The 25800-nt window shown below is 35.8% G+C and overlaps 1 protein-coding gene across 1 annotated transcript in view; it reads left to right on the top strand.

Moving 5' to 3' along the window:
- Positions 1-1163: 1163 nt before the first annotated feature.
- LOC120627707 (hemicentin-1-like) overlaps positions 1164-25800 on the top strand; it is a 217282-nt gene continuing 192645 nt past the window's right edge. Inside the window, exon 1 of the mRNA XM_039895734.1 lies at positions 1164-1326. Coding sequence (XP_039751668.1) covers positions 1287-1326 — 40 coding nt within the window. The 5' untranslated portion in view covers positions 1164-1286. The remainder of the gene's footprint in view (positions 1327-25800) is intronic.

The following is a 25800-nucleotide window of genomic DNA, read 5'->3' as shown; positions in this document are numbered from 1 at the left end:
CTGGATATACGATTTTTACACGAATTCCAGTGTATCGTGTGTAAACTTTATGCAAGAAAAAGCTGTCATAAACATATATATATGCTGGGCCAGTGCCGTGCATACAGAATATGCTCAGTATATTACTAAGCGGTCAGATGATAGAAAATGTAAGAAAACTCCAGTACGAGTTACAAAGAACTTAAGGGTAGGCATAGTGCGAGTTATAAAAATTCTATCCTAAAGTTTTTAAAATTTAAGGGTACAATTTTTCCCATACATTATATACTTAATGTATGGGAACCCCCTTTTTGTTGGATAACTTGGTGGAAAAGCTTTATTGCTATCTCCGACCCTTGGGCAGAACGAAGGATATGTGGGACTCGCCCCTCTAAAGGCGGTATACCCAAACTAAAAACCACCACGGCATGTCCCTCTAGTCGGCTTTGTTAGACGCCCGGGGAACCCGTTGTATACCTCCCGGACCAACCATCCCAACCGATTGTTGGGGCTCCGCGTTAACGACGAGGGGATCAGGACAGCTTGACCGCCCTCAGACCGTATAGAGGCTTGTGTAGTAACGGGTAGCTAGCCCAATAGAGTTCCGCCACCTCCCAAGAGAAGCTGGTGAGCGGCAAATGGCCGCCGTCTTCTTCCCACTCGTCAATGTATAGGTACCCTGTGAATACCCATTGTGCTGGGCCCAGATCTCCCATTGAAAGATGGTTTAAGAGCATCTTTTTTCGTAGTACCAACATTGCATCCGTGAAAGCAGTGGTCGCTAGTAGCGGGTTGGCGGGCTGCAACGATCATTGAAACGTGATGTTGATATTAACCGGAGCATATGTCGTACCTGTGTACTGACGAACATTGACAAAAATACCAATATCGTACAGATGCTTCACCCAACCAGTGAAGTCTCTATCAGTATATTTCAACCGAGACATTTTAATCCGTAACCAAATTTAAATCAAAGAAACTCAATTTTAAGCAAAACAAGGCGTAAGTAAGCAGTAGAAAAATCTGCCCCATTATTTAAGCCGCCTGTCAGATTTATTGTCGAGCACGCTATTTATAATAAACTTGGAGTTTAATTTGCTCTTTAGGGAGGTCAAGAGAGCGCATGCGTGTCAAAGGTTGAGCCGCCACCGCTGTTTGAAAAACGGTAGTTACACAGACGCATTCACAGTCGGGAGCCGTATGAGTAACAGGACCGGTTCTGGAAAAGTTTCGGGAGCGTAATTCTTTGGAATATTTCTAAAATCGCGGTTGTGTTTATTGATGGTCGTCTGTGAACGTGCACAAAAATGAAGTGGACGGCGCTCTTTATCAGTTTGTTTTCTTTGGGTAAGTTTTTTTTTTATTAAGCTTATCATAAAAATAATTAATAACTACGTTTACACACACATTTAAAGTCAATAAAATGTTTCTTTTAGCGCCTGTAAGCGGCTTTTTTTTGCGTAATTGAGAAGGTGATTCGAACATAAGTTATCTCAATGCTAAAACTACTTACCACAGATTCATTTATTCCAGGGTAAATTTTACCTTTATATTTTTTTTAATTGTTCTATCATTTGTTATAAATAGATTTATTACGAGCTAAATTTATTTGGTATTATCTATTCCTTAAAATCAAGATTCAAATAATTATTTCACTAGACTTTTTTTTTAATTTATCTTATTGTGTCCTTTAGGGCTCATTTTGTCAAAAATTAGAAACCTTATCCACCTTATCCCTTATCTTGATTCTTCTCGAAGGGTTGTTTGAAGGAGATTGTTTAAAGCGATACACGGCCCGCCGTTGTATATTTTTTTTAGGAATATCATATTTTATGTTTTATTTTTAAATTAAATTTATAAGGTTAGCAATTTACATCTTTGTAACTATGTAAGTTATGAAACTCTGTTCTTTATATAGGTAGATATTATTTATGTCTTATCAAAATATATCGGATGGTTATAAACTTTCCATATTTACGATATCAACTACCGTTGTGCAATCTCATTTGCTATTTACTTAGGCGTATCAATATTATCGATGTCTTTAACTTATATATTGTCATAATATAATGGAAAACCTTGATTTAAACGGAAAATTAATAAACGTACCCAGTACTTATTAAGTATTTGGGGTGCACCAAAACATTTAAAAAACTGCCTTTAGCACCCCTGTTGATCTAAACTGGAATTATGAACCTGCTCTGAGGTGTATAGTATCCGCATGAAAGTCGATACAGTGGTTTATAGTGAAAACGGCCAAACATACACAAAAACTTACCTACTACCTCTTATGTACTACTACTGTCTAATATACCACTACATACGCCTCTTTCAATGGAGACGACGTATATACGTTGCTGATGTTAATATAATATATTATGAGCCCCAAGGTTTGAGATTATCTTATCAATAGTTTTGTAAAAAGCAAGACCATAGATTATAATATAACGTTAGATAACACGTACATCCTTATTGTATAGATTTAAAAAAAAAACAGTAAGTCACGCCAATTAACTTCTAATAATGTTAATAAAGCGTTGAAGCGTTTAAAGCCCCGTTGGTAGGAGATCGACTTTCGTTTCGGGAGGCCGAGGTCGAATCCCAGCTCGCACATGTATCTTTTCTTAGTTATGTGCGTTTTAAGTAATTAAATATCACTTGTTTCAACGGCGAAGGAAAACATCGCGAGGAAACCTGCATGCCTGAGAGTTCTCTATGATGTTCTCAAAGTTGTGTGGAGTCCACCAATCCGCACTAGGCCAGCGTGGCGTTAAATTCTTTTTATAGTGGGAGGAGACCCACGCCCTGCAGTGGGCCGCCAATGGGTTGATCTGATGATGATGATGATTTATGTTAATAAATTTAATTTTAGTAAGTCTAAATCAAAACAATTCATGTAAAGCCCAGCATTTAAATGAGTATTACCTTCGAAAGCCAATATATAGACATAATTTATCTTAAGACTGATACTGATAGGTACAAAGGACACAATTATAAGTCAGTTTTCTTACCGTATCTCGCAATAAGCTAGCCGTGCTAAATCAATAGAACTTACTAGTTTCTAATTACTCGTATTGTACCGTAACGCTATATCACTTGTCGTACGTCAATAGGGTGGTAACTAGGCACACAGAACCGGACAAGACAAGTAATTATAAATTTACAAATTGCACCTACAGAAGATCGAATCCGGTACCTTCCTCTTAGACGAACAGAAAGCTTACCACTGTGCTAGCTCGACACTCTCAGGAGCTCACAGGACAATTTAGGTGCGATGCTTTATTATTTTTTTATAAATTATTAATTTAATATCGTCATAAATAGTTATTTTTTTATTTAGTTATTGGGTCTACCAGCGACTTTACATAAATAAAATAATTTTCCTTATCATATACACATTACACAGAGTATGCAAAACCATTTAGAGAAAAAACTACATGCTAATTTTGGTTTATGAACTAGTAATTTCTTAAGTGAATCAATAAAAAAGAAAATAAAGAACAACAACAAAAGCCGAAACAGAAACAAACGGTAAAAACTGAATTATGATCATAAAAGAAAGTTATTATTAAAATTAAATATTAAAAATTTGTTAAAAAAATATAAAAAATTCAGTTATTACGAACTGTTTTAAAAAATATTGACTGCGGTTTTCGTTCAACAAAACATCCAATGCAAAATAAAACGAGTGGAGTTTTTACATTGCCCACCTAATTGGCAGGTCAGTCGGTATGTCAATTATAGTTCATTCAACTAATGAGGTTACGCACCAATAAAATATCTCGTGTGTGACGCAGCTGCTGTTTTAATGTTACAAATTACTATAGGGTCACAGGAACTCAACTACGGATAAAAAATCGCGCATGATATGAAGTCATTGCTATACTAAGGTGGCCTTCGTGCCTTTAAAAAACATGCTTTGTCAAGGGTCCGGTCTGGTCTTGTGGAAGGTAACTGCCTCGTTGGTTTATTCGTTAGCAGGATTATATATAGATTATGAAATTCGTTGCTGACCACGGAACAGTCCTGAGCCTGTTTTGTTGATATAAAAATACACATTTTGTCGATAGAAAAACACAATACTTAACATAGGCATTGGGTTTTCCTATCCCAAAATTTTTTCATGCCTTCTCGGAGTTAGGAAATTTACGTTGTTCACTACCGTACTTCGGAAAGCATGTTACGCTTTCAGTCCCGGCTATTTAAACAAACATGTCCGCTGCTACCGCCAACGCATTAGAGTAGAGTGGTGGACTTAAACTCAATAACCTTTTCTGCTATAAACCAGGAGACGCAGGAAAGGTAATAGACTTATAATGATGACGATGATAATGATTGATATTACTGGCGAGTACACATTTGTTAATGACAAGGTTGCTTACAGCAAGATAGAAAAATGAATGTTAAATGAATGTAAAATGTAAATTGTGGATGTTGGAAAAGAGAAACTGCTGAGTTTCTTGCCGGCTTCTTCTCGGTAGAATCTGCCTTCCGAACCGGTGGTAGAGTCAATACAAACAGACAGACTTGACGTTTCAAAAGTGCTTATATTAGGCCTACTTGAAATAAATGAATTTTGAATTTTGAATTTTTGAGTAGATATCACTTAGGGTGAAGGGCATAGAAGTGTAGTAGAAGAGCTTTTTGTGACAGCTCGTCCGGGGAAATACAACCAAACCTAACAACCATGCTTATTTCTGTCGTGTGTTCCGGTCTGAAGGGCGTGGGTGCCGGTGCTATTACAGGTGCGTGAGGCTTAACACCTACGCCTCAGGTTTATGGAGACACGGCGGTCAGGACATGTTTCAAAACGTCCTGCACGTGTTCCTTACATGCCCTGCTCAGTGTTGGTCTGTTCAGAGGCGACGGTTTTCGACTTAGCATCAGGTGGGCCATCTGCTTGGTCTAGTTAGATGAGATCATCGCCGATCGATTTCTTACTAGATATTTAGAGATCCTTGCAAGTTCTTATTTACGAGGTCATGGGTACCACTCAATCAGATAAACTTTTTCTGTTCGAGTGGTCGGGTCTAATTACCAATCTACTGGCAAAGAAGTAGTACAAGAAGAAGTTGCGCAAAGAGGTTAAGCGTTACGGCAGTACCGCGTAGCAACCGATTAGGTTTAAAATAGAGCCACACCCCTACAAGATTTGCCCCCTACCAGGTAATATTTCAATAAAATGCTGTGGCATGCTTGAACTACTAGAAAAAATTACTGGGTTTTGTGTTTACTGATGGTTATTTGTCGAGTGGTTAAAAATATTGTATGTTTGTACTTACTATGTGTGTCCTTACTAAAAATGAGATATTCCGTCATATTTCTTGTTTGTTAAGCACAAACATATTGGCTTTTTCACTAGAAAACTAACGAAAATAGATTTCGTGAGGGAATTCTTATTTTTCATGGACCCTTTTCGTTAACTGACAGCACATCTAACATAATATAGATCGAATAAGATCACAGTCAAGCACTCAGTCGTCAATATAAGATGGTTTCGCAGGTAATAATTCAACAAGGTGGATACCTTGTTGTTGTAGAAATAAGACAGGATTGTCTTATTTCTAATGTAGGTCAACGGGAATTATTCTATAGGTTTTTTCAAATAATCAGTAAGAACAGGAGTTTTAGTTTGAGTAATATATAGTAATATGTTGATCGAAGGAGATCACAGTCAAGCACTCACTTGTCAGTTTAAGACGCTTGCGTGGGTAATAATTCAACAAGGTATTGGTGCCTTATTTGAAATTTAGGTCAACAGGAGGTATTTTATACGCTTTATAAATAATCAGTAAACAAGACGTAAAAATACAAGTGAAAATATGTTTTTATTTATTGCGTTTAACTGCAAATTTGAAATAGCAATTAGAAATCATTGGCTTTATTATTCATTAAGTTTAGTCGTTGCTTTAGGTATATATTTATTTATACTCTTTATTTGCACACAAGTTAAAAAAAAAACATACATAGAAGCAGTATACAAAAGGCGGCTTTATCGCTTGGTAGCGATCTCTGCCAGGCAACTTTAGGATAAGGAAAACAAGTCTCATCAGAAATCATGTCTTTTATCTCTTATTTGCCTTAAGAACCGGTGGTAGAGTCACTACAAACAGACTTGACGTTTCATAAGTGCTTATTAATTAAGCCTACTTGAAATAAATGAATTTTGAATTTGAATATTTGAACCACAAAAGTCCAGCCTTTTTATCTTATTCTAATATCCACACATTTAAGTGCTTTTATTGAAATAATAAGAGGAATAATGAAGCGTTGTCAAATAAATAAGGCGTCACAAAAATGCATTTTACACGTAGCTACTGCACAGCATTGAAGTCTATAGCATAGACTTCATTGCTATATAAAATCAAGGCCCCAGCTGACGGGTCCTCTGAAACCAGACACGAGACGAGAATGTCGTTGAGGAAGGCAAGCAAGCTTGACACGTTTTGACATAATAGTGTCTGCATAAAACAATTTTACTGGTTACTGTACTACAAAGCATCTCATCTTATAGTAATATTTTGTTAAGTGGATAAATAATAAAACTGTAGAATAACTATAGCTTTAAACGTGCAGTTAACAGGGTTTAGACCATGTTAGCTATATAGCTGGAAGTTGACATTTAGTAAAAAAAACCTTCTTTTTAAGTTAAATAAAAAAAAAATTGGGTAGGCAGTGCTTTTGTGCATTTATTTGCACATAACTTTATACGTGACAAATATTTCACGGCGCGAAGATACCTCTTGGAGGTTAAACTAATTCGTATTACATCAAGAAGTAAAGGTTTGTTTGAAAAAAACATCGTCTTCTAAATATGGGTCATGTTTTTAAACAACCAATGAAAATGTTCTGAAACAAAATCTTACTTACTTTCAATCTCGATGGCCGGGCTCAGTGAGCAGCGACCCTGCTTTCTGAGTCCAAGGCTGTGGGTTCGATTCTGACAACAGGAAAATGTTTGTGTGATGTTTGTGAGTGTTGTTCAGTGGCTGGGTGTTTATCTGTATACTTTAAGCATAAATATGTATATTATTAGTATTATTATTATATCTAAGTACATGCATGGGTTGTGTGCGTTTCAAACAATTAAATATCACTTGCTTTAATGGTAAAGAATAAATTGTGAAGAAACCTGCATACCTTTGTATTTTCCATCTTACAGACCATTCTATTCTTCTTAAAATTCTGGGAAGAGACCTTTGATGATAGATACATAGACATTGGTAAGCAAATATTAGGCAGTTTGTGACTTGAGCGAGAAAATTTATGGAGAAAATGTCGTCGTAATGTCGAACACCGTAGGAAAACAAATTCGTCATCGACGTAAAGTTGTAAATAAAACGAACTACGACTTCGTCCTTATTTCACCTTTATAAACCTATCATTGTGCTGTTACGGGTTTACGTGAAATTAAACACTGAGACACTTTATCTATAAAACATTTAATTTCAGAGACATTACAAACTAACTACAGCTGATCACTACATGCTAAAACTAAACCTACGTTATGCATTACTAAAAGCCTAATTAGTTTGGATGCCTGGAGAGTGTTTGATGAAGGATCGGAACTCTGCCAAAAACCAGTTCACTTCCGCTAGCTGATCTCAGGGTTATAGTGATTTTATGGTGCCGGGGTTAAAGAGGGCATTTCTTCAGGCTACGACAACAGAAAGAATATATTAAGTATAATTTGTGCAGCTTACCCCTTTTTGGAACACTAACCCCTCTCACATTATTATCGATCGCCCATTGCAAATCTATTATAACAAAGATTTCTTGATAAAATCGAAATAGCTTCATACTACGTAATTATGTCCACAAAATATCGTTCGTTCTGTCCCATTAGACAGCTGACCGCTAAATGGGTGTGACCTAACATCGTCTCCGCGATATTGGGAAACTAATTATAAAACATAAAACGTAGAAAAAAGACATCTTTTAAACTAGGATTCGAACTCGGATGCGACGTTATGCGTCCGGACGCTCGACTACTGGGCTGTCGGCTATCGCAACTATTGGCGTAAAAATAAGAAACTTAACAATTACTTATTCATTGTAAAGTCAACATCTGAGGATGCTCCGGTTTCGGAGCGAAACGTGCGTAGAGGGTACATTGCCGAGGATCTGTTAGGTGTGGAGTGAAGAAATTATTGAAATACGAATTGAAGAAAATATAAATACACACACCGTACAGATTCGCGATGATTCCGATATCGCGGAGTATAGCAAATCAAGCTTAATTTTCATAAAATAAGAAACCAGTATAAGTAGGCTAATACATAATAGTGCATTGCAAACTGGATTTTTTTTTCTAGATGGTTCGAATCGATTTACCACTGATAGAAAACACCACCTAATGTAATTACCTGCAAAGTCGTTACCACCCCTTGAAACGAACAGTTAGGTATGAACTGCGATAAAACTATTCAAAGCATTCCATCAGTAACTATTTTGCGAACAGTTTAATTCTAATTCCAATTACTTCTAATGCCTTATCTTTTTTGCCTTGCAGTCACATACTTTAGCCTTACGAATAAAAGTGGCTTAATTATTGAATATTTATGCAGAATAGTAGATAGAAGCGGGGTTTCTTTGCGGAATTTCGTGATATACAATGAACTTTATGTTTTATTTGCTAAACTATTTGAAGACTAATATGTAACGATCTTTAAACTATATATTAAATATTATGTAACATGATTATTATTATTCCATACAGAAAAAATTATGACATTTTTAATTTAAACCTTTCGATTCATATTTTGATGATTTTTTAAATTTGCTAGTAATTGTATAAATCAATTTGTGTAAATTAAGATTTGATGTCATAGATTTTGACTAAACATGAATAATACAATGTTTTATGCAATTAAAAAATTGAACTCCTCACCAAAGATCTGTTTGGTGTTGAGAAATAATTAATTGCACCGTAAATATTCTCCTACTTTTCGCGGAGTTAAGATTCATTTTCATTGTATATTTTATCAGAGTTTTACCAGACTCCGACATTAGAAAGGTGCTGCCAGCGGTAGTAACTATTCCAACGTTATGCCACATTTATATGTAAAATCTTATGATACGAATCTAAATAAGTTCTGTTTTGTGGTTCTTTTCTTCCTAAATGAGATTTCCTCAGCCTAATGATCCACTTTTGAAAGCCTCCTTATCTTCAGGACAATCGGTTTATATGGCATAAAGCAATCATGCTGCTGTTATTTGGGTTGGTGGGTTTATGATTACTATCAAAAATTAGTGACTTTAGCAGAGTCTGGAGATTTAACGTGCTCTAAGAGGAATGTGGTAAGACAATGCCAAATTCCAAACTCCAAGGCCGTATGAATGAATGAATGAATGTATACACTTTTATTGTATACCACATAAACATATAGAAAAATTATAAATATAAATTTAACAAAAAGTATACAATGGCGGCCTTATCAAGATATAAGGCCGCCATAGAGCAACCAAAGGCTATAAACAGCTCAGGAAGAGTCATACTAACATTTTTTAACAAATGCAGCGATTTACTGTTCTTGGCGCGACCTGGGAATCGCACTCAAGACCTCGTTAAGCGTGGTGGCAAACTAAGCAATAGAGCACCGAAACGATATTTCATATGTTAAGTGAAACCTAGCCATTCTGTAATACTTTGTTATAAATGGGTCGTTGCCCTGGGCTTGGCCACCACTCCCTCTTTACGACTGGCGGTAAGCTATTACTTATGGCATAGGACTGTAGGTGCCTAGCTACTCCTAGCTATCGCACAAGGTACTCGCTAAATTGTCGTACGTTTTATAATAGGTCTCATTCATTCACCGACCTCTCCCAAAATACATTCATGCGAGTATATAGGAGAGGAAAGAAGTTATTTTATAAATTTTACAGAAAAATATTTTTAGAATGTAGTTGCATATTAAGAACTTATCGTATCATGAGGTGACACTGTTGCTGTTTAACCATTATACGAGACTTAGCATCAAGTTACTGTAAATACTTTCAATAGTCAAAACATGATTTCTATTTTCAGATATAAAATTAACGATGTTAAGATAGGTAGGTATCTACCTATTATAACATAGAGCTTTTATCAAAACTACTTCCCAATAAACTTCGAACGTCCATAACCTATAAATTCGAACAATTTTATAAATTAATATTATTTCCTTGTGTATAATATTTTGTTTAATTAGGCTAATTTAATAATTAACTTTGTATGTTTATTAAAATACCCCATTTCTAAACTGGTATAAATAATTAAAAACATAAAAAAGTTGAATCCACATGTTGGAAATTGGAATTGCTATCAAGCTTAATGAAATATGAAAAATTACATTCCATTACGTACATAGATACGCCGCGTGCCATTGTAGTACTTTATATTCATAAATTTACTATAATGAACGCGTTGAAATGGCCTTGTTGTAAAAAAAAGTACGTTAACCTACTGTCTTTGACGACTACTGCATCGTATGTCTTGTGGTCACTTCCGTGTGGCTAAAAATGATGAGATACTATCGCTAACATGACGTGATTATAATGTTGAAGCCCGTTGAACCGTATTGGAGCATTGCAGTGAGTAAATGCTCTAAGATCCTCTCTCCCATGTCAGAGATTATACGAATAAATATAAATATACCACGACAATAAAAACATCGCCATCTAGCCCTAAAGTAAGCGTAGCTTGTGTTATGGGTACTAAGATAGCTGTTGAATATTTTTATGAATATGATACACATAAATACTCATATGCAGATAAACACCCGGACACTGAAAAACGTTCATGTTCATCACACAAATATTTTCCAATTGTAGGAATCGAATACAGACACTAATACAAACAATTAATGTGTAAACAGATGTGGCCATCTGTAGTATATTCATTGCTGGAGGATAATGAACTTACTTTTTTTAAACGACAACGCTAGGTATCAGCAAGGTTATTAAATTAAAACTCAATTCTTACAACAGGAAAGGTGTTTAGGGTAATCTAATCAAACAATCGTATAAAAGAAACATTGAGATTATTTTATATTATCTAGTTTATATAAGAATAATAAAATTACTTAGTAATTACTCATTTGTAATAGAAATAAGTCTTATCATTGTTTTTTTTCATAATAATGATTTAAGTGTGCCATACATTGGACGAGGTCACCAATAAGAACTGGGAAAATAATTCTATTATTCATATATTGCATTCGTTACAAATAAATTTAATAAATATTCAAAAAACCATATAACGAAGAAATTTAATTTTAATTGCAAAATAAAACTGACAATATTTTGAGATTTATATGATTTCCTGTAACAAGTATAAAACCCTAATTGAATATCAGAAATTAACATATAATCGTAATCGGTGGCCATTAATTCCTGCCTTGAAGTTGACGGGAGTTTAATTTTTTCACAGCTTCAAGGGATTGCAGACTTGCTTATTTGGTATTAATTTGAACTTAATTCGCCACCGTTTCCTGAGAAAAGAGGTCTTAAGGGACAGAAAGTCAGACAACCTATAAGTGTTACCATAGTTTTTACATTATTAAGAAACCCTAAGAAGGATTATTAAGGTAGGTATGTTCCAGGAGCAACTTGTATTATTAATAAATATAAATAGCCTAATAACCACTCGATAATCAACAAGTTTAGCTTTCTAAACAAATGTTGATTCTCGCATGACAACTGCAACTGTGATTGCTTTCGTATCAGAATATCTGAACTCGCATCTATGAATGTATCTCATCATCAAGCATGGCGATAGTATTTTCCAGAACTAGACCAAAAAATCTCTACTACTACAATTTATTTGTTATTTATTTAATTAATAAAGTGATGCCATCCTACGAAAAAATTTGTTATTAATTTCATTAATGCACCAGTGAAGCCATCACACTAAAAATACCGATGTTGTTAACCGATAAGATCGAAGCGGTTACTATGAGGGGTAGCGAAAAAAAACGGATGTACTAAAATAAATAAGTTCGGGATAATAAACAGAAAATTTATGAATATTATCCCAATATAGCAGTTATTCCAGATAGTCCAATAAAAACCACTGAAATACAAGCCTGTAAAAAGCTGGACTTCAAATTCATACGCACGCGATATATGAGGATATTGGCCATAATTCCTGGCGGGAGCGATGCTCACGCGGCGGTCTCCTCTCAAATTGAATTCATTTCAATAGCGGCGGCTCTAATTGGTGACGTAGTGACGTAGATTGAACGCTCTGGGTCAGTTTAGAGACTACGACACGATAATAGGTCATTCATGTGATTAGTGCAAAGCCAATATAGGGGCGAGTGTGTATAAATACATTGACTACCGACTAGACTGTATTAAAAGATAATTTATACCGAATTTCTGTGCAACAAAGTGTAGCTTTTTGTGATATAGCGTGTCGGTGAAGTTCTACCGCTCACGGGCGATGCGGGGGGGCAGGGGAGGTCAGTTGCCCCCCATTTTGGAATCTTGCAAAAAATGTATAAATTCTCTTAAAAAATTTATGGCGGCCAAGATACTGTCAAAAAAAATAAAGTTTTGGCTGCAGTATCGATTATACAGGGGCCTCTTAAAATGTTTCACAAAACCTCTCTAAAAAAATCTCACTTGCTCCCCCGACCAGAAGCTAGGTGAATCCCTGCCATGCTTATTACTGCCAGAAATAAACATTGTTGCAATGCTGTGTTGCGGTCTAAAGAGCGTGGTTGCCGGTGTAATATCAGGCGCTTAGCTGATGGACACCGGTTGCGGGATATGTTACTTGCAAGCCCTCCAAAGTTTTTCACTGTTTCTAGGCGATGATTTTCCACTTAACATCAGGTGGACCATCAGTTTGGTCCGTCAATTATTAAAAATAAAAGAAGTGGATTTTGGACGTTTTAAATCAGAGCTGCATTAGTTTATTACGAATTGCATCGTTCTTGAAAAAATTGTTACAGCCGTTTATGCCACATATTATGCCACTTGTGAGGGAATCAAAACCTATGAGGTGAGTATCATAAAATATGGCAAGAAGCAAGCATCTCTGTAGATAAAGAACAGTCTGTCTGTATGTCGTGTTTTTGTAATGCCATATGAATGGACACAGTTTTTTGCTAATGTCAGAGAAGTTGTTAATTCATCAACAGCCTTTAAAAGTCCACTGCTGGAATAAACGTCCAAAAGGGAGGGTTGGCTCCCACCCGTCTAACCACCAGGCTGGATAGAGGGGTTGTTGATTACAGTAGATGGTCACTTAACCGCCCGGTTTTCTACCTCTTCCAGCTATTACGCTACATGTGGCCAGTGACTGTCTACGACTCGTATGATTCAGTCAGCGTCCAGGACCCCAAAATCATTAGGTTATATATATCCATCCAAACTTTTTTTATCCACGTTTCTGATATGTGCCGCTAGGATTTGGAACCCGGCATCTGTGTTTCCTGCCACGTATAACTTGGGTACCTTCAAGAGTGAATAGGCATTTTTGAGCAAATTTTGCTCTAACCTAGGTCTTATCATTGCCTTTTAACTGGCAGAATTGTGGTCAAGCGTTGGCCTATCGATATAAACTACCATTTATATTATAAATGCGAAAGTGTCTGTTTGTTTCTTACTTATTTTTGTCTCGATCACTGCACCGATTTTGTTGAAATTTACCTTGCAACGTTAAGAACTCAGAATAATTTTCATATGGGAACATTTCCCACAACACATTTCCACGGGGTATAAAAAAGAAGCCTACGTGGACAACTAAGTCGTAAAAGTCGATGAAAGGTCGAAGTTTCGAAAAATCGAACTCAAGAAACCTACCTTATAGATCACAGCGATGACCAATGCGCCAGAGAGGTGACTAAATATTGTATTATTTGTCACAGAATAAAGAACATACAGAAATCGTATACAATACTAATATTGAAGGATCATAAACCATTCCACTTAAGTAGTGTTTCTAGAACAGGCGGTTAGTCTCTCCATTCCATTTAGTAGTCATAGTAATTATTTTACCTCTAATGATCTAAAAGTTTACCATAAAGTGGGGAAAATGGGAAAGGTTTGTGACCTAGTAACATTCCGCGGGTGTGAAGTTAAATGCACACGGGGCGTTACGGGCTGTTTTTGGGCACAATGCACTGCATGAAATCATGGCTGAATGAGGGTTCTGTATATTCTTAATTCTGTATTATTTGTAAAGAAATAGAAGAAAGGTGTATTAAATTATGTCTTGTCGTGTCGGATGGGCGTTCTATTATTCGCCCCGTGTCGTGGCCGTCTACAGCACAAATGCAGACCCAAGCTATTGTCTCGGCAAAATGAAATTTTAAATGCATATTCCTGAAATGCAATCGGTTTTCTAGTTTGCATAGAAACAAAATAATTTATCTATTTTAAATTTGTTATCTGTACGCTGTTTCTAGCTAAAACTAGCAGCTCTCTAAATATCATTTATCGCTGCTATACATATAAAGATTTTTTATCTTTTCGACCTTAATAATATTAAAAAAAATTATGAACCTAAATTATATTTAACAGAAAGTAATTTTTGTACCTAATCCTAAGATTATTGATGAATATCGTACCGATCATTAATCAGATAAAATATGGCAATGAAATTGTATTTTATATTTTATTGTTAGTTTTTGGTGCTATGATAGTCTAACGGTCGTTGGTCTTTAATAATGATGCTATGATATACGTTTGAGAAACTGGAATGATAATCTTTGGGGTGGCTGGTGAAACATTAAAACCAGAGTTACTTTAAGGTACTCTTTTCGTATTTTAGAATGTAACTGTTATCCAGTATTTAAGGTACTTGATTTTTAGAAATCCTACTGACTGTCTTTGATGCGATGCTTCTGTGTCTGAGTGCAATATGTGACTTCAAAGTTAACAAGTATGTAGAAGTTCTAGGGAAGTTTTGAGTTTCTGACCCCACATACATTTTTTGCCTTGCATAAAGAGAGTCAGGGTTCAGTAAGGTTGTGTTGTATGCCGAGCGCAGATAAGAGTCCAAAACTTTTTACTGGGTTCAAAACTTTTAGAGGAGATTCTTTTTTCGTTATTTTGAACGGATGTGTAATGGCTGGTAGTGTCTACTTACCATCCACTGGCTCACTACAACACAGTTAGGAGTGCAGGCGCACGTCCTATCCATACCAAGTCCGACACAAGACTCCTCGATTGACAGTATGTGTATCTATTTAATAGATATAAACATTACAGGTTGGCTTCCTAAAATGCTTTAGACTCAATTTATACTTATTAATTATAATTTTACAATCCCAATGCAGATTTTGTGTATATTTATTATTATAGTTACTTTGAGCGATGTGGTTACGGACAGTGTATAGATAACCTATCCCTAGAATTATCTGCATAAGTTTTGTATCGGCGACTGCTATCTAACCTCGCCCGTTGAATTTATAATCTTATCCTATGATAATATCAACTAACCTCCAGTTATAGAAGTTCTTGCGATTACTGTTTCCTTGGTCTAACTTAAAGATAAGGATCTAATGAAGACACTTTTAATATTAAGGACGGAACTAAATAAGTGTACCTAATTAGTAAGAGCTTTTTCCGTATAAACGCAATTTCCATTCTCTTCCCGCTGGTATTGTACAAGCTGACTAAGAGATGTTCCCTTCACGGAACGAACTTGATGGATCGGAGAACGGACAGCAGCGTCCTGTGTGCTACTACTACCATGTACTGCAATCACCTATACCTTTGCCCACCGTGATGATTATGGGCAACCCCTCCTGTTGGGAGAGCATTAATTCCAGCAGTGGACTGTTAGTAGACTTTTGATTGATTTATACGCAACTGATAAAGCTGTGAAAGCTCTAGTACTACCAAAAACATTGTGATATATTTATTGATGCGCCAGTACAGTGCGGTCCCGGGATTTGAACCCAGGATCTCGTGATCCGGAATTGTACATGCTATCCACTAGACCAACGAGGTAAAGGGTCCTCCCCCTCCATAGTCGTTCACACTTCACAGAGTGGTCGTGGTTGACGATGATACATTTTCTTTGGCTACAGCAGCCCCCGCGATTCGCCTCCGCTTGTTACGGTCTTCAGCGTTTCGTGAACATTGGACTGTGGAGGTTTGTGTTGCAGCTTTGTCTGTCTGTACAACGCGTGGGTGAGCGCGTAACCGTTTGCCTTCCACTTTCCCATGGACAACGAGTCGTTCCATGGAGGGTTTATTCCTAGCAATGTCCAAAAGGATTCGTATCTGCACAGTCGAAGATAATCTCTCTAAACTAAAAAGTAGCTATAAACTAATCTTATTAGAGTTTAGAAACTTCTATACAGCAGGTAAACCACAAAAATTTCAAGTACAGACTCAGACTCGCAATGCATGTGCGCAAGATAGAAACCTTATTTAGCAGTGGAGTAGCAACTAGTCGAACTGAAAAACGAGTCAGGTTAACAAGCTCGTTTAACAACGTGGAAAACTAAATAAAAGTTAGTGTTAACCCGTACGTATTTTTATATATTTATTTTGAGTTACATTTGACATTTCGGTTTTATTTATAGAATTAGGTAAACGACTGCCCAAAAAAAGTAGTGTAATTTCCATTCAAGTGAAAATGTTGATGTGTATGCCTATGCGTATGGCTGTGCTTAATTATTAAACCTCTGAAAATAATAATAATATAGTTTAACTTTTAATATATAATATATAATTTTTATTTAAGTTTACACTGTATGTTATAGTATTGAAAAAAATATTAGTTTATTTTTAGATTTATTAATTATATAATGTATAATGTATTTGTGTAAATTAGTAAAACTAATATATAAATTAGTATGTAGTTATTTTTTTTTCCTAACTCTAAGGTTGCTTGTAGGGCTAGCACAGCCAGGAGTCAAAAATAACAATCCCCTGCTAGGGGTTTTAATTAACGTGTCCACCTACTAAACACGGGAACACGGGAGAATAGGAGAAGTTTATACCCGTTTATAATATTTGGATATTATTTCCACTTGTACGCCAGTGCTCTGTGCTGTAAAGCTGTGGGAGAAGATAATTTTTTATCCTTTCCTCGGGGAGATAAGTGTCTCCTGCCCATGCTAGACGTGCTGGCAGAGATTGATATTACGCGAGAAGACCTATTGTATCCTACTTCTTTTTTCAGCTTTCTATGTTTTGTTTCTTGTATATATACTTATAAATCTATTTTTCTGGGTTTAAAGGTAGCCTATGTGCTATTCCAGTTTATTATCTGTATCCGTGTTAAATTACATCCAGCTCTGTTCAGCCGTTCTGGTGTGATTGAGTAACAAAAATCCATCAATCCTTTGCATTTATAAAATTAGTATAGATACATTTAAAAATGTCCCAAATGTCATGAACAACGTTACAGTGGTTTAACCGAATATCCCTACTAATATTATAAATATGAATGTAAGTTTGTTTGTTACGCTTTCACGCAAAAACTACTCAACCGATCATCACGAACATATATTCCTGAAGGTATAAGAAGTAATATAGGATGCTTTTTATCCCGAAAAGCTCAGTTCTGTCGGGAGAGGGGACGAAAGTGTTTGACGATTTTACACCAGGCTTAGCTATCCTAAATACATAAAGTGCTGCTACATTTATGAGGCACATGTCTTGCGAAAAACAAAAACAAAAGCGGACAAAGTCGCGGGCAACAGCTAGTAGGTTATAAAAAAGCATACCCTTTGGCATTGATTATTTTACACGTGGTGAAAATGTGGACATAACCGAAGAGCCTATTTTAAATTTAGCTGGTTTAAAAACGAAATAAAATAACCTAGGTTTGTTTGTTAAACTCGCTTAAAACTGGAGATCTAATGATAGGGTATCAATTGGTGCGTATTACTCTAATTATCGTAGGAAGCTAAACAAGTGGACGGCTTAGACCGAGCGCTCAAATTACCTCCACGTCACAGACTGATGTCGGCGTCAATAGCTCTACTGCCAGTACAAGGACAGTAAATTGCATGATCAGAAGCCAATTATGGGTAACTGTATAACATCCCTTGTTTACGTAGGTGTACCCGCAAAACCAATATTATATTTAGCAGTAGGTAGTAGTACTTCTATAATGTCAAATCATAGTCAAAATATTATTTAGATTGCACTTATTTTGCCATATTTTTATCATGTTTATAACTATTTGCATAATATCGGGGAGATATAACCTAGTGGTTGATGTTTCAACTTCCCTTACGCGGGGGCTTAGTTCGATCACGGGCATAACTTTTTGTTTTCGGTATGTGCGATTTTAATAGAAGTTAATAAACATCACTTGCTTCAACGATAAACGAAAACAGAGAGCGGAATCCTGCGTATGGTTCTCCTTAATATTTTTAAAGGTGTGTGAATTCTACCAATCCGCACTTGGCCAGCTTCGTGGGCTTAAACCTTTTTCATTTTGACAGGAGACCCGTGCCCAGCGGGCTGCTGATGGGTCGATGAAAATGATGAAATAATTAATGAAATACACTTCATTGTACACCAAATTTAAAAAACAAGCATTAGATAAAAAAATAATTAAAATAAAGGAGACAAGGTACAAAAGGCGGCCTTATCGCTTAAATGCGATCTCTACCAGGCAACCTACGATAATGATAGCTGACAATTTCTAATTTTACCTAAACTTGGAGGAAATATCAATTTAATAATGCATATAAGAATTCCGCAGGTTACGAAATTTTTTTATATGCATTTTAAATTTTAAAAAAAATATTTTTTACAACATTAGTCCTAGAAAGACTTTCTCAATTAGCTACTTGACACTGGCAAAGTACAGTGTGGGGTTTTGGCACTACGAAAATCTATAAATTACACATCCATGAACAAGATCCACCTATCTCTTAATAGTATTTCGTAAGTATGAAGATATAATCCGATCTCTTTGGTTGAACCATTTGAAGCTGGTTGGATAAAATATCATTAAAGGAATACGTAAGAAATAAAAAGTAATAAAATGTTTCAAATTTATTTCTGTATCTAACGATGAAAAAGAATCTCTGAAAAAATGTCTACTATTTGTAAATAAAATACAAAGAAACTTCTTCCCCAAACTTAAAAAGTACAAGGATGTCGTGGTATAATCAATCGATTGCTTCAAATTCAAATTCAAATTCAAATTCATTTATTTCAAGTAGGCCTACTTTATAAGCACTTTTGAAACGTCAAGTATGTATGTTTGTGTGACTCTACCACCGGTTCGGAAAGCAGATTCTACCGAGAAGAGCCGGCAAGAAACTCAGTAGTTGCTCTTTTCCAACATCAACATTTACAATCATTTTGCTATCTTGCGGGAGATGAGAGCGAGGCTGGCTGCTTCCATTCTACCTTGCCATTGAGGAATTCATCAAATGTATAGTAACCTCGCTGTACTAGTATGCATTGGTAGGTCAAGAATTTCCTTCGAATTCGGTGGTTCGAAATAAGATTATTGTAAAAAGCAAAAGTCGTATTCTTTATAGAGATGTACGGTTGTACACCTTGCTTCTCCACTATTCCGCACTGGGCCAGCGTGGTGGACTACGGCCTTAATCCCTTCTCACTGTGTGAGGAGACTCTTGCCCTCTAGTGGGCATGTAATGGGTTCATATGATAATCAGTTCATTGACAATTTTAGCGAGGGAAATTTTTAACGAAAGAATTCTCGTTTTCGAAATTGTAGCATAGTGGCGTTCAGAAGTGTAGATCAAGTTTTAAGGCAGAAGTTTTGGTTTTTTTTTTATTTGCAATTGCAGCGCGGCTAACATACGATTCGGTTTTTTACGCGTTTGCTTCCACTCGTAGATGTTTTAAAGTTATTTCCTTTAACTATTTTTTGCCTTTTAGATACTTGCTCAGCCTACTTAGGATAACGAGCGCAAGCCTGCTATATAAAACACCTGGTATATATAATATGATGAATATGATGTCATAAAAATACTATGACTTGCTTTCATACTAGCAAATACAGGACATTTTTTAAGCTCACCTAAATGCTTATGTGGTATACTCGTACATAAATAAATGGCATTACGCTTTCACAATAAAAGGTTTTATTATTTGTCAATTTTGTGTAGGTAAATTATTTTTTGGATGCTTATAATTGCGACAGAGTTTTTACTACTGTAACTACCACAGCACCATGTTTATTGTATAAATTTTGTACGTTTACCAGTATTCTAAGTAAATACAAAAATAAACTGGAAAACAAAATTAAACCTAAAATGTCGATTCTATTGTAGCGAATAACTATAGTTTAAATTTTTTTATGGCTTTAAAATATTAAAAGATTTTAGAATTTTGAAAAGTATATGTAATGAACTCATAGTACCGATCCCGAGAAAATTCTCCGAGGGAACCGAAAATGAGATTATACCACAGTAACCACTCAACGCCAACTCCACGTCTAACTTGACCGATTTTTCTATCTCTAATTTTATCCATTGAAAAATCCTTTCTCAAATTCTATCTAACGTGAAATCATTGCTAGTTACCTACTCTCGTTCCTATTTAATTATTTTCATCTCGTACAAGCATGCACTGGGGAATGCGAATACGTTTGTATTCCCGAGATATCTCTTACTTACCTATTGCTACGCCTGTCTGAAACAACGGTGAAAAAGTACTTTTGTACAATTTACACCCGGGTATCGGAGAACAAATTAAATGTGAAATAAGTCAAAAGCAACATGCGTTCGGTGATTTATTAGGCAAGTGAGACGAAAATCGTAGAGTGAGAACGATATTACTCATAATTTCCTTTAGGTTGTGGATACAATAACGAAATGTTGTTTTGTTCAAAAACCTTACTTATAAAAAAAATTAAATTGATACCTTCGAAATCCATCACATGTTTTAGTGATCATTATTATCATTGGCGCAGAATAAGTATGAAACTATTTAGAAAAAGTTGGAAATTCATTACAATAAAATTGAGATTATTTGTTTATAATAATTAAACTACATCTAATTATACCGTGAAAGTAATAGGCTTCTATTCCTCAAAATACAGAAGCCTATAAAAAAAAACAACTCAATAAGTGAAGTATTTCGCTCGTTATCGTGACCAAAACGTACGGGATCCAAACATACAGACACACGTACGTCCAAGACAAAACTTGTTTAAACAATTTTGTAATTAGTTTAAATAATAAAAAGAGATTTAAAAATATCATGAGTGTTAAAAATAGTGTTTTTATCAACATTTGTCTATTTATATTCACTTATAAATATATTATAAAGAATAAAAAAAGTGAAATTTTAAGATGAAGAATCACTCGGTGTGCGTCAACTGACAGTAATACCCACCTCAACGCTTCGGTTATGCAGCGTGCAATAATTATTTTCGTATGAAATTAATTATTTCATAATAATGTTGTAGTAGCACATGTTCCGATGGGATGGGTGAAGGGCATGGTGGCCGGTGTAATTTCTTTCATCTACGCCTCAAGTTAATGGATAAATGATGTGCTCCTCAGATGCCCTGCGAAGTGTTTCTGTGTTTATAGGCGATTGTTTTCTACTTGCTATTAGGAAATGTATCTAATGTTCCGTCAATTGACGGCCGATTGGCGCAGTTTGCGCCGAGTACAAGGCCGTGGGTTCGATTCCCACTACTGGAAAACGTTTGTGTGATGAGCATGAATGTTTCTCATTGTCTGGGTGTTTATATGTATATTATAAGTGTTTATGTATATTATTCATAAAAATATTCATCAGTCACCTTAGTACCCATAAAACAAGCTACGGTTACTTTTGGGCTAGATGGCGAGGTGTGTTTTGTCCTAGTATATTTATTTTTTATTAATTTATTTATTTATTTCTATAAAATAAAATTAAAATAATGTTCTTATTATGCTAAACACATTCATGTTTAATAACCTAGTAGGATCTAATAACAACCTATTAATCATTCACGTAAACTGTTTGATTTCCCATGAGATCAGGCAGTGTTCCTGCGGGAGCCTTCATACAACGGATATATTTATTATATTTGATTAGATTTTTAGTCGATGGCGCAGTGCTTGTAACAGTGACACAGTGCCATGATAGATCTACTAAAATAGGCTCTCCACGTATGTTTCGATTCATCACCAGTGCATCCTCAGGATATGATGAATTTACAATACATAAATGCTTATCCGTGTTTGTGGGTTGTATTGCATGATTTATAAAGATTTTAAAGTTATAAATGGCACCGTGCAGTTTTGCCTTTCCGCGTGCAGGATTACGGCAGATTGAGCCACATGTTTGCTGTTTAAAACGTTGTATTGTATAGTTTCTTTACAAAAGCTCTCCGTGCCAGGTGTACTTGGCTTTATTTTAACATCTTAATTTAATCTCTTTATTTATTACACTGCGATTAATCCGTGCAACGTTGAGCCGTTTGCGGGATAAATGCGAGCTGTCTGCACAGAACGCTATGATTCAGATTTCAAGGCATTACCTTTCTCCAAACTGCAAAAGGGGAAAATATTAATGCCCGCTTTCATTAAACTTAGGAAACCCTTAAACTGGATGCCTAATGATTAAGGTATGCGTAGAAACTAAACGTTTCACCAACTCTGAGATGATGTCCAACGACTTTAGGCCATCTAAAGTTACAGCACAATTTCGGTGGTGAGTAATATTTAGGGAACTGTAAAACGGCCCCTGACAGATGAAAAAAAGGAAAAAATCGTTTTTTTTATTAACCGTAACCACACACGAAATATGATTATAAAATATAAACAATAAAAACACCTTGTGGCAATAATCACAGACAAGTTATCATTTAGCTTATACGAGTTGCCTGATAAAAATCGATTGGTGAAAGATAAATTTTTGCACAGGAATCTACTTTGATTAGGCGTTTCTTACTTAGGCATTGCCTTGTTCATCGTTAGTCGAAACGGGCATAATTGTTGTAACGCAACGGGCTCAATAATCTTAGATGATTCTGTAGACCTTTCTGGTGCAGTTATGATCACTGTGATCTCAAAAGAGGAAGTTCAATCCGCCACAAGGGATGTTCGGGGATTTATAATTTCTGTTTCTCTAATCGACGTTTTACGGCCGATTGGCGCAGTGGGCAGCGACCCTGCTTTCTGAGCCCAAGGCCGTGGGTTCGATTCCCACTACTGGATAATGTTTGTGTGATGAGCATGAATGTCTTCCAGTGTCTGAGTGTTTATATGTATATTGTAAGTTTTTATGTATATTATTCATAAAAATATTCATCAGTCGTCTTAGTACCCATAACACAAGCTACGCTTACTTTGGGGCTAGGTGGCCATGTATTGTCGTAGTATAAAAAAAAAATTTGCAAGGTGATTAAGTATCTTGCGACAGGCGTAAATCTTGCTATCACTGTTGTCAAACGTCACTTTTCCATACAATAAATAAACAAAAGTGACGATCCCCCTGCCGGTCTGGTAGGCATTAACTATGGTCGTTTACAACCAAACTAACAAAGACGTGCTGACCAGTAATTCAGTGTTCCGCTATGATGGCTCGTTGAAACTGATTAGGACTAAAGGTTTAATATAACTGCCACACCCTTAACAGGATAGCCCGTTACACACTTGCACTGCATACTTTCGAATACGAAGATATCTGGAATCAGAGACCAAATAATAAAAATTTTGAAAATAAGGCTGAGCTGCTCATTCAACCATCATTGTATGCAGTGCATTGTGTCCAAAAACAGTGAAAACGCCCCGCGCATGTCTCTGCTTACCCGCGGGTATGAAATGTTGCTAGCTAAAACTTTTAAATTTTCCCTATTTTTAACCGACTTCAGAAAGTAGGTTATCAATTCGTCGGAATCTTTTTTTTCAAGTATGTTACCCGATTACTCGAAGACGTGACCGATTTGAAAAAATTTTTTTATTCCATTCCAAGTGGTCCCATTTAAATTTTATCGAAATCGGTCGAGCTGTTAAAAAAAATTGACAATAGCGTAACCCAAACTTTTTGTTTGCTTTTTAGTTCCTGGGCGTATGTTTAAGTCGGTTTTTTTTATTTAAAAATAGTTTATACTTTTATATGGTAAACGTATAGAACATTAGAGGTAAAATAATTACTATAAATAAATAAATAAATAAATATACTACGACAATAAACACATCGCCATCTAGCCCCAAAGTAAGTGTAGCTTAGGTACTAAGATAGCTGTTGAATATTTTTATGAATAAAATACAATACTTACAGATAAACACCCAGACACTGAAAAACAATCATGTTCATCACACAACCATTTTCCAGTTGTGGGAATGGAACCCACGGCCTAGGACTCAGAAAACAGGTGGGTCACTACCCACTGCGCCAGTCGGTCGTCAAATTACTGTCAACTGCTGAATGGAATGAAGTAACAAACCGCCTGTTCGAGAAATACTTCTAAAGTGGAATGGATTTTGATGCTTCAATATTAGTCGTGTACTCGGTTTCTGTATGTTCTTTATTTTGCAACAGTATCATCATATCAAACCATTACCAGCCCACTATGTATCTCCTTTCCCAGTGAGAAGGGGTTAAGGTCTAGTCAACCATGCTTGACTCCACACACCTTTGAGAACATTATGAAATTCTCTCAGGCATGCAGGTTTCCTCACGATGTTTTCCTTCACCGTTGAAGTAAGTGATATTTTAATTGCTTAAAACGCACATAACTTAGAAAAGTAAGAGTTGCAGCAGTTGACAGTGATTATTTTGTCTCTAAACTTTTACCATAAAATAGGGAAAATGGAAAAGTTTGTGAGCTAGCCAGACTTCACACCCGCGGTTGCTTGTTAACTAGGCCGCTTATTCGGGACAAATTTTAGTAATTGATTACTGATTAGTTCGATTCAAAGTAAACAACTGGTTAAATCGATTGTCTTATCAATTTTATCAGTAGTATTATTGTCTTTGAATTGACGTAATCACAACAACTAATCAAAACAGTTGATAATGGATTACATTACGTACGTATGAACTGTTTCCTATGGAATGAAAATATTTATATATTTGTCGCAACAAACTGGTTGGACAGTGCAGAAATCTATTTTAAGTCAATTTAACGCTGCATCTATCTTTTGCATAAGTGGGGTTGGAAACCATCTGCTACATGTGACTGTGGCGAAGATGATCACACGATGGAGCATATAATCCAGCAATGCCCCATCTTTTCATACCAGGGATTGCCCAATGACCTTTTTGATCTCCCTGCTCGGACTGTCACATGGTTGGAGAATCTGGACATTGACTTGTAACCTATTATTTTGTAGATAATGTCAATTATTTAAACCGTTTATTCGTAGAAAATGCCATACGACTAAATAAAGTCAATTGAACAAAGCCAAATCCGTAATTATTCCTTTTCGATCATCCAACCCTCGTAAGTCTATAGGTTAGGTTAGGTAGTTTTTTGAGTCTACATAAGGTCCGAGGTTTGATTTCAGATCTGGGTTTGATCAGGGATCGTTGTTGTTCTTTTCTGTAAAGGAATAGGGAGTATAAAGGGACCTCACAAGAGGAACTTTTAGTTTACTGATGAAAAAAGTATCTGAACAGTTGTTTGTCTGAAACGTGTATATTACCAAGAGTTTTATCTATGAATGTTGCTATACGTGACGCCAGCAGTCGCTCGGCGATAATAATAAAAACATTCCACGTTGTAAATATGTGATTTATATTTTCATTCTGCAGTAAAAGTATGATATATTTTGGTGTCTGGTGTAAACGATGTCATATTGATTATAGTATCGATAGTTAATATTTTGGTGCAGTTAACATACGGAGATTTCGATAAATGAAACCTCTGTATTAGTCTACTTGATTTATTAATCAGAAAAGGGAAAATTATATTATGAATGAATCACTATTAATTAA

This window comes from Pararge aegeria, chromosome 11, assembly GCF_905163445.1.
Source record: "Pararge aegeria chromosome 11, ilParAegt1.1, whole genome shotgun sequence".
NCBI lineage: Eukaryota > Metazoa > Arthropoda > Insecta > Lepidoptera > Nymphalidae > Pararge > Pararge aegeria.
Note: the sequence above shows the minus strand (reverse complement) of the source record. Positions and strands in the feature narration are given on the sequence as shown.